Source organism: Andrena cerasifolii, chromosome 5 (genome assembly GCF_050908995.1).
Source record: "Andrena cerasifolii isolate SP2316 chromosome 5, iyAndCera1_principal, whole genome shotgun sequence".
Lineage (NCBI taxonomy): Eukaryota > Metazoa > Arthropoda > Insecta > Hymenoptera > Andrenidae > Andrena > Andrena cerasifolii.
In genome coordinates this window covers 13,190,147-13,204,353 of record NC_135122.1, presented here as the reverse complement: position 1 = coordinate 13,204,353, position 14,207 = coordinate 13,190,147, and the positions used below count along the sequence as shown (strand labels likewise).

The following is a 14,207-nucleotide window of genomic DNA, read 5'->3' as shown; positions in this document are numbered from 1 at the left end:
GTTTTTTAATGGGTTATTAAACAGCGAGTAGTATAATTTATATTATTTTAAATTTCCAGTAGCTTTTGCTTTTAAGCCTAAAATGGAATTCTGGCTTGACAGTTTTAATAATTGTATAATGTAAGAGTTGTTCCATAGGTTGGTAATTTTTTGCAGAATGAAGATCACAAGATTATGGGATCCGTACTGCGTTTAACTAATTTTTTTGTCAGTTTGAGGGTTGATAGCTTTCTGCATAACTAGGCCCGATTGTTACACATGTACATTTTATTTACAGGCAACTTGCTTCGTAAAGTTTCTACCTGCGTGTCAGTCTTTGCGAGGAAAGATCAAGGTCCTATACCAACGTTCCACTTATTAAGCCTCGATTATTCTTCGCATAAAACCCTGCTAAACAGCTCGCGTGGGAATTAAGCGGTTCAAGGTGCGCGTAAATCGTCTAACGGGGTCGCTTAGGATATTCAAGAACGTTTCCCGGGGGCCCATATGTTTTGGCTTAATCTCCACAATTCAACGGGGCGGGAAACTTGCCGCACTCCCGGTATATTTATCTGCCTTTTACGGGGGTACCTGCAGGGAAGGCAGATCGAGGGTAATGGGGAATCCCCGCAATGAAAAGAAGACTCCGGCACCTGTAAAGCAGCGACGGACGGTCGAGCAGCACGTTTACAGGTATTCGAGGGGCGAACGTCGATATATAGACCTATCGAAAATCTGTTTACCACGCAACTGCTCGAAATAATTTCAAGCATTCGTCCAATCAGCCCACCAACATGCAAATAAAACTACGATAATCAAGAACGTTTCCAATAATTATTCCGGCCACTTGAAGAGGAAAAATTCGGTTCCACTGGTTTAATCCAATGCGATACCATTCCGCTTGCAATCGGATATCAATTTTGTCCACGTTAATTTGATGAGAGGGGGTTCCCGCGGAACGAACGGCAATGAGTCGAGTCGTCAGAGGAAAATATGATTATATTTTCTCGCATAGGTATGCGGCGCAATTCGCGCGATACTTGTACAATATTTACATCGCTTACAATTAGAATTATCGTACAACGCGGTGATCCGTTCGCGCTACGAAGTTGTGTCGCGCTTCATTTACATTTATATAAATAATAGGGGTACACGCGCTTTTATACAATGCGGCTCGCATCCTCGGTACAGGTATTCGTGCCAAGAAACGTTTCGATGGGTCGCTGAGGAATTTATAATAAAACAACGCTGGTGGTTAAGTGTACGGCCACGCGGGTCCTGCGTGTTTAAATAAACGCGAATAAAAATATAATATAACGGGGTGGCTCGTCTTTGATTTTTAATATGAGAGGCGTGTTTCTTTGGTCGGTTGGTACAAGCACCGGTCAGTCTTCGGATCTATTTAAGAAGTATGAAATATGTACACGTCTTATGATCTACGATGATCTACGTAATTTACATGCCCTACCATTATGTACATCGAGCTACGCCGAGACCTTGAAAGCAATTCGATCTTGCTCGTCGGTTTACTTTTTATTTACAACGCCTGTAACTAAGTAGATCTCTAGTCCTTCTTGCTCTGGATCTTCTTGCTTCTCCCTTGCAAGCAGAAGAATTTCAGCTAGCCACGTCCAGCGCGAGTTCAGCAGAAATTCTTTAAGTTCGTTTCGAATCGGGGCCTCGAACTTTTGCATCCTCCCTATTAGATCGTCGAATTCGGCTTGACTCGATCATCCACTCGAACCGCCTATTCGAGTTCCCCCAGTCCCATCTAGATTACGCAACGTAATCGAATTAAGACTGAATGAAAATTTCGATTAAATAAAGAATCAGTATCAAAACGGTGAATACATTACGAATAATGAGATGGCTCATTAAGTACTTAACGTTATTAAGATATGTGAGTAATGTAACAGAGACGTTGAAAGTAGATCAGAGAAGGTTCATCAACTATGAACCATTAGTTGGTCTCCACTCTTTTAAGTACATCGAGTGTAAATAAAAATGTGACTCTTCGACCATGTCAGCACAGAAGTTACCTTTAACCTCGGCCATTCTTAACTGATGCTTCAATTCTTTGGTTCACACCAGTTTGTCATGTCTGACGACACACAGTTCTTATAAATGCACATTCCAACACATTTTACAGAAGATACTGGTCACAATTGAGTCGCCAAGAATAGCAACTGCGCCAACAAATTGAAAGATTTAACGATTCAATTCGATACAACGAAGAACTATCCTAAGCACGTCATTCCTATTCCCAGGGATTCAATTGCGCCATTTAACGAAACAATAACCCTCAAGGAAAACGGAGATATCGTCGATATACCCCCTTACTCGCGCTTGGAGATAGGCAGAATTTTTATTTAAATAAAATTTCGAATAACGAATAAAGAAATTATTCACCATTCGTTCGTTAACGCGAGTTAACTTTATTCGATACGACGAATAATTTGTTTAACTTTTATTCGCTGCTCCAGGTTTTATTTAAATAAAAATTCTGCCCATCTCTGCTCACACTCAATACTCATCTAAACATCCTGAACTTCTCAGAAGTCACGCGCTCTTCCCCGCAACACGATCCGCACACTCGTCACTCCACCCTCGTCCCTCGACACAACCTTTTGTACGGCGCAACGTAGGCGACAGGCCTGTCCGGGGTGTACGTCCTCAAGCCGGCACTCACCTGGTGAACCTGTCCCTGCGCGCCGTCCTGCGCGTCGCCCAGATTAGCGTACTGCTGCGGCTCGACCCCGAGATTGTCGGTCGCAGGGTGCTCCAGATTGACGGAATCGCGACGATCGTTAGGGCCAGGCGTGCCATGGTAGCGCGGCTCGTCGTCGCAATTAACGTCGAGGTGCTACGCGCAGGGCACCTCCAGTTGGTGTCAGTGAACGAACTGGTGATGGGCCTCGTAATGATGCTGATGGTGAATGACCAGGGGCGGCGTACCGCCGCTGATGGGCGCGGATTGATGAGGGTGTCCGTGTAGGTCCGGCACCGAACCCGGGCTGTACTGTTGCGAGTCGACGATCACGGTGGTGTATCCAGCTGGCGTCTGCTCCAGATGATGATGGGAGTGTTTGCCGGGCGTGTTGTTGGCGTTGTGATGGCCAGAATGTGTCTGATACGTAGCCTCGTGGTGCTGAATATTAGCAGCGGTGCTCGGCGCCGCGTTGTAGCTGTCGTTGTTGTTGAAGCCGCAATTCGGGTACATGATCACGCCACCCACCTCGTTGAGGTTGGAGGTGGTGGAGTCTGGGATCTGGTGTCTGTGATGGGGATGGTAGCTGGGTGGCAGAGAGTGCAGGCTCAAGGGACTGGGCAAATGAGCGTCCATGGTGTCCGTGCTGCCTCCGGAGCTGGACGAGGTCGAGTAAGGTCTCTTTTGCTGGGAGCTTTGGGGGCTGTGCTGTTGCTGCTGCTGCAGGCTGGTCAGGGATGTCGCGTGGTGCAGCATGTGAGGGGGGTGCTGACGCTTCTGCTGAGCGTTCTGGGGACTGTGCTGCTGCAGATTCGTTAGCGAATTGGCGTGGTGCAGCAGGTGCTGGTGCTGCGCCTCTTGCTGCTGTTGCACAGAGCCCAGGGGGTCCTGGTGCATGTCTGGAACCAAGGCGATCATTTCAGTATCTTCGAAGGAACCTCCGAACCAAGTGTTCCCTGTGTCTGAATTATCCTTACCTCCATATTGGTAAAACATGTCGGTGCCATAATACGAGTTCTCCTCGTGAGCATTCCCATTCACTGTCTGCGCGGTATAAGGTGAAGACAGATAGTGGCTGTGATTCGTCGAGTTGATGTACTCGGGGTTGGGGTAAGCGGCACTGTCCGCGTAATCGTTATCGGGCGGCTCTTTCGTCCTGTTTCGATAGGCCGGGGGACTGGGGCTGTGATTGTCCATCTTCTTGTTACTGACACTAGCTGCCGGCGTGTCCAGAGGCGCGCTAGGCGGGTTGCCGGGGCTCGAGTTGGACGATATTTGGTCGCAGTTCAGCACCAGGTCCGTGTTCTCCGGCTCCGTCAACACGTAGTTCACCGACACGATGCAGTGGGGTCTGGAGCTCCTCGAATTGTGCACGATAGTGACGTACGACTGCATCCACACCCAGCCTCCCGATTTCGTTAGAAACCTGTAGTACCTGGTCGTCACTTGCCCCTTGAACAGCACTGCGAACAGAGAAAAGGAACGAACGAAATTGCGGTGGAACAGGACTGGCGAGTGTCTTCTTATCGTTGGCTAAGTAAAGCACTCTTCCCTAATCTATTCGGGGGCGAGCAGACGTTTCGCGCGGAAAGGAATAATCGAGGCTTGGATTTAGATCTCGGCAGCAGATTGCGAGGTTTTCCGTAACGCGGAAGAAAATTTTTGGGGCGTAACGTCGATCGTACAATCCGCAGGCGCGGACATTAGTGGCATTATGTCAGGCTCCCTTCGAGTTGCGCTCGTGAAACTGCGAGTCTGTTCAAACAGTGATAGCAGTAACAGCCTCCTCCTCTCTTGCCCTCTTCTGCCACACTCCCCTTTGCCCACCCTATCCACCACCGCCCTCTGTCCCTCTTCCTTCCATCCACCCTTCCGCCCACCTTCCACCCTCGCGCGCCCGATGTTCACACACATACAGGCAATAGCCTCTCTTTTACTCTGCTCATAGCGCCGGTGGCAGCATTGTTCAATCAATAATGTACACCCTGTATGTGCTACGTATGCACATACTTACGGGCTTAACGTGTTGGCGCGCGGCGACGACGGCGGAAATTCTGTAGAAAAAGGGAAATGCTGTTACGCCTCGGCTCGAAAGTCGGGAACGGAGGGTGGGAGAAAGGAAAGATCAAAGGATATTTCGCCAGGCGAGGGCGTCGCCGGCGTTAAGCAGCGTCAGCTGCTTTCGGCCCGGCAAGAGCCTCTTCTTCGAGCACTCTGATACCACGTCGACGCCTCCGACACCGCTCTCGGACACCCACGCCACGGAATAAGGCCTATTTTAGCCGACACCTACTACTCGAGGCTTTCAGAGCTTCGATAGCTCAGACTCTACGCCTTCCTCTTCTGCATGAATTTTCTAGGGACGCGGAGCAGTTGATACTGCAAGATTCTTCGCGGCAGGGTCCAAGCAGAAACGTTCAACGTTGGCCTCAATTTTCAATCGAATGGCAAGAGAATTATGGACGATCCGATACTTACGTATTCGATGAGCGTGCTTCAGCTGCAGCGCGTCGCATCCGTGCACGTAGTGGTACAGCGTCTTCTCGATCAGATCCGGCGGATTGTAGCCCGTCAATTGCGCCACCCTGCAACAGCGCGAAGGGGAAATCGCGGCGGTACATTATTTTCCCTCGCACCGCCGGGAACACACGCGACGGGGCTATTTGCCTTTACTCGGATTTACAAGGAGGTCCGTGCAATTCGGAGTTTACATAACCGTCGTCATCGGCGGAATCGATTTTCTGGAGGAGGGAGGGGGCGCGTATAAAATTTCATCCCGCGTTCCGGCGCGCGTACCCCCGCGTATTTATACGCCGCCACGTGTTCGTTTCCCAGCGTTTCCCGACACACGCGATACACCCCTGTCCACGGTGGATATTTATTTGGCGCGAATAAAAAGGACGAACAAAAATCGGGGGGGAGAAAAAAGAAAGAACCAAGTGTCTACAACCGCGGGGTAACACGAAACTGATTTTAATGGCCGGCGACCCCTCGATGTATTTCGGCGACGGAATTCAACACCGCGCCGTAATTGCACCAGCGGGAGGAATAATCCGTCTCGTTTTCACTGGTCTCTGTTGGTGCCCGATCCCCACTTCCGTGTCTCTTTATCAAAAGACGCGAGACAAATAGACGTGACTCTGGGAAATCTCGCGGGATCGCGGCGCACGGTTTGGTTCCTTACCTCGCGTCCACGAATATCAGCTTCAAGTCCAACGACGCGCGGAACATGAACATGTTCTGGTGCAGCTTCACTTCTGTTATGGACCGCGTCGGTAGGGAATGGCCCACGGCCAACAGACCCACGTTTCGGATGCGTCTGCCCGAACCGTTCTCGTACTCTGTCCCCACTGTGCTCTCGACGATGCACTTCAAGTAGCCAGAGCAATGTATGACCTGTAACAAGCGAATGCCACGGTTAATTCGACGGTCCAGGCAATTTGGGGTTGATCCCTCGCGGCTCGCATAGATTTCATTAAGATTTAAGAGTGTCGGCTAATAGTGGCGTAGATTTTCCTGTCAACTTTTTCATGAATATTCGTATTCCGTGAGTCCCGAGGAATTGGTATTCGTTAAGAGCTGAGGGGTAGTTAAAGGGCCGAGACCACGGTCTCGGGGCGCACTGGGATTCAAACGAATCGCTGCAATTAAAGGGCGGGGCACTCGCCACGGTTACGTTATCGTTAGTTACACATGTGCACGCGATTATTCTTAATGTTATTCAAGGGATCGCTGATAGAGCGTAAGTGCGACACTCGAGGTGGGTTGTTCCCGGTGCGGCGGTTGAAGTGCGGATTCTCGCGTGGAGCCACGTACTCCCGTGCAAATTAACAATTCCTGCTTAATTAAATGGCCGATGAAACGGTGAAAAAAAGCCTCGTTTGGAGCCTGCGTCTCGAGTGGGCCGGGAATTTGTGAAGCAAATAGGCCTATTCGTATGCCCGCGTTGCATGTCTCTTCTCTCATGTATGCAATTGCCGTTGCATCGCGCGAGCATAGGGGCACGAGGGTGCGCCGCGGAACTCGCGTAGAAAGAATATAATTTCAGGCAAGGGCGCGCGACCACGCTCGATTTCACTCTGGAAAGGCGGAAAGCCAACCCCAATCATGCCCAGTCTCTCGTAAAGAAGATTAAAACCTATTCCATTGTACACAGTTCTCTTAACGCTCCTACAATAAACTCTTCATTAACTGTACTTTGTCTTCGCTTCGTCCATTCCCCTCAATACTGATTTTAAATAGGGTAGACCGGGGGCGGTAGTAACACTTTGACTTTGGAATACGCTTACGCAAAAACTATTATAGTTGCAACAACAGTTTTTTTACGAAAATGTTACTTACTTATCTGACATTATTTGAGCCATAACAGTTTCGCTGTACGTCAAGTAATATTCCGGTTATTAATAAAAAATGAGAAGCGAAGAAAGTGTTACAACCGACCCTGCGTGGAGTCGACAGTAGCACAAATTTAACTTTACAAAATTAAAATATTTATTGATTTTTATTTAATAATAAATGAAAAAGTAAAATTTATAACTAATTATGCGGTGTCGCCATTGTGGCAGAAATAGAAAACGTTTTAAATTATAAAATTTTATTAAGGAGACACTTAAAAGTGCCAAGTAACGATCAGTATTACTTTAAAACTGGCCAGATTAAATATTAAAAAATAGAAAAGAACACGTACTTGCAAAGGGAGTATTTGTATTACAATTTTAAATCAGTAAGGAAAAGTTACTTTAGGGTATCGAAAAGTTATTTTCTTCACTATGCATGTCTATTATGTATCTATACTGCTAGTATAAGGATGTGTGTATTCCAAACGTCATTCTTCATCATATATCCAAAATTTGTGTTAATATCTATCATACGTTTTGAGATATTTAACGTGTTACTATCGCCACCGTTCTACCCTATACATTGCCAGAGACAGCAAAAATCCAATCGTTCGATTATTCTTCACTCATCGTTGCAATCAATGTAGTCCATCTTCCACCCGGAATGAAATTTGAACCACATACTTGTATCCGATCGCCCGTTCGCCACCTACTCGCGGCATTCACCCCCGTCGCAAAGGCGTTCGCGCGCGATCGTCGACCCGAGCCGTGGATCCGACAAAACGCGTGCTCGCGCTTTCACAAAGATAAGCCAACTACGGGCGCGGTCTTTGTGCGCCTAAGTGCCATAGAGAAACCTTGCGTTAGTTCTCTGGAACCCCACCTCGGTCGGCCCCGGGGCTCGCCTAACAGCTTACAGGGGTTGCATTCATGACTTTGCTCAACGCCTATTGGGGTCTTTCTGTGCGCGATTTTGTCGAGAGCCACGGTCATCATAGCGCTGCGGGCTTGAACGAGCTATTTGCCAAACATTTTCCTTCTCGAGGGCTGTCTCTCTTCGCCCGCAGGTTGGCAAGTGCAAAGTGTCGCAGGTCCCTTTCCCGCGCCCCCGCCGCCCGCCGATACTTCACCCCTTCCTTCCGGGGGCTAAGTAGAACGATCGGGGGCCGTCGTTATTGCTCGGGCATATGTCGAACATTTGGCGGAGCGGAGCGATCCGCAGAATTGGGGCTTTCCCGATTTCGGTGAATCGCCCGGCGATATTAACGATCGTAAATTCAGATTAGCAAGTGCCTGGAATCTGGAGCTGGGCCTGGGCGATGTTGCCTTAATCGGATCGACGAATGTAATTCGGCTGATCCTTGTGTAACGGCCCTCGTTGCGTGCTCGGATGTTAATCACATATTTACGAATGCTTTTCATTAATGCTTCTGCCATACGTCCATCGTCGACGGTTTTTCTTGCTCGCCGAGAGAACGCGAGGGAAATGGGGGCTCGATCGAATCGAGTGTAAAATTAAAATCAATAGGGATGTATTTTGCAAGAGTCGGGGTCTGAACTTCGATATTCCGGATACGAGACGAGCTTGTAGCCGACGCTGTTTTTATTGCACAGAACGGATGCAGGCGGAGGCGAATTTGTGCAGCTCGCATCTACCTGGTGGCCGTTTTCTTTTCGACTCGCGCGTGACCAGGACAATGCCGTCCCTGCTTAGCTCGCCTCTCCTTATCTCTTATTTAGCATTTGAATTTTTATACGTTTTATGATTTCCTGTGCAAGCAGCCTCGGCCGTTATGCTAATCGCGCGATCGGCTCCTCTTCCGAACCGTATACACCGACTTCGAGATGGCTTGTTTGCCGCGAATATTGCGCGATTTACGAAAGCCAATAAACCTCCTAATCGTCGTATATTTCACCCACACAGCTAACTGCGGGAGCCTCAGCCACCTTGGATATAATCTCTCCTGCGTTTCTTCTGGAACCACCCTTACAAAACGGTGGTAGAGGGATGAGTGGAGGGGCCCGTAATTACCATATTGAAATTACATACGTGGCTCTCAATTTAATGTCATTACTGTCGCCCCCTCCCCCCCAGCGCACCGTGGTTATAAGTAGATAAACCTGGAATAATTCACGCTACCTTGTATCCTTCCGTGACCAGCCCAGCGTTCCTCTTCGCCAGGATGCACTTCATTCTGAGGATGAAGGCGCGCTCCAGCTCGATCTCGCCCCGTGAATTCGGCGGCGGGAACGTGAAGCCCGTGAGGTCCGCTTGGTTCTGGGGCAGATTCAGGACGGACAGCATCTCTTCGTGGTCGTGCTGGTAGATGTACTCGAAGATGCTGTTCCCCGTTAACTCCACCTGCACGCATCAACAGTTTCCGTCAGCAGATTCCGGATATACGCGAAATCCCGATCTTTCTTTTCGGTTTCGCGCGGCACCGCGCCCGATATGGAAACCGGCGGTGATTGCGACGAAATTCAATCGTTCGTTATCAATGAAATAAATGAAGGGATATCTCCGACCTGCGACAGTCCCAAGTGCACGCTGGCCGTCTCGCTTATGTACATAATTTTGCCGTCGGGCGCCAGCACGAATATGAAACCGTCCAGGGTCTGAAACGAGAAACCGTTGATCAGAATTAAATCGTATCGCCGCTAAAAATATCCTCGCTTTCCCTTTTAATTGACCACCACGGCGAAAACTCGTAACGATATAAATTATAAACATGCGGTTAAAGTCCCGTGGAGGGCCGAGGTCAAGCTTCACATTTCTAGCCCAGATAACGCATGCGGGGGACTTTATTTATGCGATGCCAGCCAAGGAACGACGAGCGCTTACTTGCAAAATATGAGTGCCCAGTTCCTTGATGGCGGTTTCCAGGGGGTTGATGGGTGGCGGTGCGGCACCCCATTCGTCTCCCAGCCCTGAAAAATTATTTCGCAACCGTCAGTCCCTTTCCCTGCGCGGTGGACCAATTTTCTCAAGTGTTCTCAAGTCGTTCGTACAGAGATTGTCGTCGCTCGAAATAGTAGACTATCATCCTCCCCGAGGTTTCTTAGAAATCTTCCGCGCTAACCCTTCGTTCTGGTCCATGATTTTAAGAAACCTCTGATGAGAAGCATAAGCACATCTGTTAACGCGAGAGAAGGCAGGACGAAACGGGGGAGGTTGCCAATTTCTAAGCGCACGGGGGGTGAACGCGAAGGAAGACGTCCTTGTCCGGGAGGATGGCACGTATCGCGACACGTCGCCTCCTTATCACCGATGATCCAATATACATGTTTCTAGCGACGTTCCGCACTCGACGTGTAACTAAGCCTACAGCCAAGTATTCCGTGTCCGCGCATTAATTACAGTGCATCCGCGCGCGTGCAGCCGCGGGGGCGTTTTCTGCGGCCGCCGGGAATTTCGCGGAAAATGGCTTGATCGTTGGTAACTCGTCGAACCGTTCGCTAAATTTTAGCGGTTAGGGTAACTCGGGGTAATATGCCACGGTGAACTTTGAAACGCGATATCTCGCAAGTATAAGTAGATACAGGGAAATAGGTGAAACCATATGAAAGTGTAACTAATTCTGTATATTGACTAATAAGTAAAGATACGTAACTTTTATAGTTCAATGAGAAACGTACAAATACAAAAGTCCTCGAAAGTGGCGTATTACCCAAGTGGTGGGTAAATATGCCACAAGCTATGAAGTGCGAACTAATCGCTCAAATTTTTCAGAATCAACAATATTTTAAACTATTCAAGCTATTAGTAACTAATAACAAATATTTCAACTCAATGAAACGTAAAATATATTTGAAGAAAAGCTATTTCTAACCAACTAAACAGTCCCCAATCTCTACGCAGTCTTCATGGACCCACTTTTTGCAACAAGTAGTTTTTACCCAGTCAAATTTAGGTCCTTTTTTATCGTAATAATATAGTTCACATATTGCACAGTAGTTGCACATTTTCTGCATCGGTCGAATTGTCGTTAAAGTATCTACATTCTCAAAATTTGTTCTATATTGTAGTACGAGCCTCCTTCTCAACGTTTTATAACAAAATTGATGACTTTAGGTAGAAAAGGGTGAAACGGAGTACGGGCAGATGTTAGAGTTCCATGACAGTACCTACTTCCAGCTTCTTTATAGAAAGAGTGTTTCAACTCTGGAGTTGAACTAAGTAACTGTCGCGGACTTTTGATTTGAAGGTTCGTATAATCGCACGCCCGTTTACCCATTCACTAGCTAATTTATTGCACGACAGAGAGAATCACCCCTAAAGTGTCACAGGGTGGGCATCGCGTCTTCTCTTCCACCTCCTTCGTTCATTTTTTTTTTTGTGTCGAAAGAATAAAGGCGCGACCGTATTCTAGAGGGATGCAACCACTTGAAATTCAATTCACCGATGCCGCAAGGGCGGGAGAGGGCGAGACGGGAGAAGCCATTGTAACACTATAACAGCCCCCATGCTTTGCTTACAAAGCACCAGGGACTAACAATGCATTAAGTGCGCAATCACATCCATCTCATCCGATACTATTTGCCCTTTGCGCGTAAGTCCTCGCTGCCTGAATTAACAAAGAACACCGTTTCATCCGTTTACCGTCAAATGAAGCTTATTACACGGCACGTGGTTGCGGAATCAATCGATTCGTTTCTTATTAACAACAGCCCTCGAAAGCGATGCTCTTTTCCATCGTTCTTCTACTCTACTGCTCTTTTACTCCGAATCGATTTCATTGCATTAGGCACGGTGCAAAAGTTCGTTGGCTCACAGTATTAACTCTATTTTTACCACAGCTACTTATACTTTTACCAGAAAAGTGGCAGGAGGTAATAGATAGTCGAGGGAAATACCTTGAGTAGCATATTGTTACTTTTAATAAATACTTCGGTTGAATGAAACGCAGGAGCTTTTGCACCGACTTAATAACTTTGGAATCTGTTATCAACGGCAGTCCAGCGGCGCTGTTACCAAACTGTATGGTCCGATAAGTTTTAGAATTTAGATGGACCGTGATTATAGTAAATGATTTACGCATTACCATGAGGGAAGACCGCTCGCATCTTCAAGTAGCTGGTGGTCAGCCGAATGATGCTGGCCTTGTCCAGTTGCGTGGTGATGGGCGACGGAAGTGGCAACAGGTTCGCGAGCTCCAGAAATTCCTGATTCTCCTTGATGCGGCGGAAACGCGCTGCATTCTTGCTTTTCTCCTTCATCACGACTTCCTGCGGCCCTGTATTGCTGAGGATCGAATTATTGTTCAGGTGATGGTGATTGTGCGGGCTCAGATCTAGAGTGTCTGAAGAAGGACTGTTGCCTGTAAAACAAGGAAACGAGGGTAGCTTTTAGAAAGCTTGCCGGCATTCGACATGAATCGATCACCTCTAGATCGCGACCATTAATGAGTTGGGACAGGGCAGGAGGGTAGATTAAAAGTGTTGCGCGACGAATAGAAGAATAAGGGACGGGCACGCGAGAAGCCACTAATTGCTTCTTCAGAGGAGTAGCAGTTAGTAGAACGCGAAAGTAGGGCACGGTTCTGCCACATTAAAATCCACAACCAGCGAAACCTATCTTCCACGCGGCCTCTTGCTCCATTCAGAATCGAATGGACCAGAGAATCGCGCGTAGTTAATGGTACTTAGCGAGCGGGATTTCGGTCCGTGACGTTGAATACACGCGCGCGGCTAGGTGGAATGTAAAATGGAATTGAACGATCGCGACCGGGGTGCATTCCACCGAGTAACGTTGCCAATATCGCGATCGATGGGAGGCTGCTGCGCGTCGACGGGGGAATGATACAGCGCGAAAGGCGTAACGACGTCGAAGCTCCTCGTTATAAGAACCGAAAGCAAAGGGAGCAAACCGTCATTAAAACGCCAGCAAGAGAGCAACCTAACGACGTAGCTACCCATCTACTGGGACTTCTCACGGATGGAAATTCGCTTGAATAATGCATTTTTTTTCCATCCTCCTCCGTCGTTTCAGCCGCCAATCGCGCGACCTGCTCGCGGTATCTTTCCCCGGGAGGCGTTGTAAAAATGTGCTTAGGCCTTGGGGAATCCAGCGCAGGCATTCTTGCCTTTTCCCCGCGAATCTCTGCCGCGACACTTTGCACGGATCGATTTGCAAAACTTCCATGGAAGCGTTCACTGCGGTTCATTGAATGTCACGTTCCATTTTATATCTATAAAATGATACGAGCCGAGAATTCTTATGTAATTGTTTTCACCCGTACACTGGCGGAAAGAGAAGAAGGTAAAGAAGATGGAGAACCGTGAATGGCTCGCGGAGAGAATGGCACCGGTACCTAGAATTGCCGCAGAGAACCTAACACGCGTGGCATCGTAGAAGTAGCACGGTTATATCTATTTCCTCCGTTCCCAGAACGTACGTTTGAAAATCGTTTGTTCTCCTGGCGGTACAAAGAAGCCCGTGAGACGTTCTCTCGCCTCGCGATTACGGATCCGGCGAGCCGAAGGAAACGCGAGGCTGGAGAATGAAGCCTGTCGGTCGTTCGGAAACGATTCCTAGCAGCAAGCAAAGGAATCTTGATATTATAGAACACGCGTTATACTTCCACAAGAAAACACCGAGAGAGTAGGTGCACCTCGGACCGGCACGTTCGAGTAAGTACCTTTCTGCGCCTGTTTGCGCCTCCAGCTACCGACGTAGGGATCACTTTCTAAAACAATGCTGCGACCATGATTCTCGACCATGGGCGCCATCTTCTACACCGATGCTGGCGGTGCTCGGGTTCGATCCAGCCGCCGTGCGATCGCTAGCATAGGAGCTCGATCGATGACACTTGGACACTTCGATGACACCTGATCCTCCTCACAACATCCCGTTGACCACGTGTCGCGAGCCCCGTTCAAACCTCCCGACAAGTTTCTTCCACCCCCGCCGAGGTAGGGTAAGTCCGCGCACTTCTCCTCGGCGGCGCATACGACCAAGCGGGACGCGAGGCTCCGATCTACGAATTTCGATTCCTGTCACGACCTTGGACAGCGAGAACGCCTGGGCAGGGTGGGCGCGTACAAGTGACCGGTGCCTATCGAACTTAAATTACGACTAGCGCACGGGCGCACGGAGTTGTTCGGCTCGGGCAGACCTCGTGCCGATCCTTCTCCCTTGCTCAACGTCGGCGTGTCTCTCCACCTACCGCTGTTCCTTCGCTTCC

The 14,207-nt window shown here is 48.6% G+C and overlaps 1 protein-coding gene across 4 annotated transcripts in view; it reads right to left on the bottom strand.

The window, feature by feature from the left end:
* Window positions 1–960: 960 nt before the first annotated feature.
* Window positions 961–14,207, bottom strand: part of Sim (bHLH transcription factor single-minded) — a 29,542-nt gene continuing 16,295 nt past the window's right edge. For 2 of the 4 annotated variants that reach the window (XM_076811929.1, XM_076811926.1), the window contains exons 2-9: window positions 12,066–12,341; window positions 9,866–9,951; window positions 9,547–9,639; window positions 9,164–9,385; window positions 5,871–6,082; window positions 5,165–5,271; window positions 3,664–4,149; window positions 961–3,585 (exon numbers count right to left, since the gene is read on the bottom strand). In XM_076811929.1, the coding sequence (XP_076668044.1) occupies window positions 2,870–3,585; window positions 3,664–4,149; window positions 5,165–5,271; window positions 5,871–6,082; window positions 9,164–9,385; window positions 9,547–9,639; window positions 9,866–9,951; window positions 12,066–12,341 (2,198 nt within the window). In that variant the 3' untranslated portion in view covers window positions 961–2,869. Of the gene's footprint in view, window positions 3,586–3,663; window positions 4,150–5,164; window positions 5,272–5,870; window positions 6,083–9,163; window positions 9,386–9,546; window positions 9,640–9,865; window positions 9,952–12,065; window positions 12,342–13,661; window positions 13,941–14,207 lie in introns of those variants that run through there. The other 2 variants (XM_076811928.1, XM_076811927.1) reach the window with 2 other exon arrangements.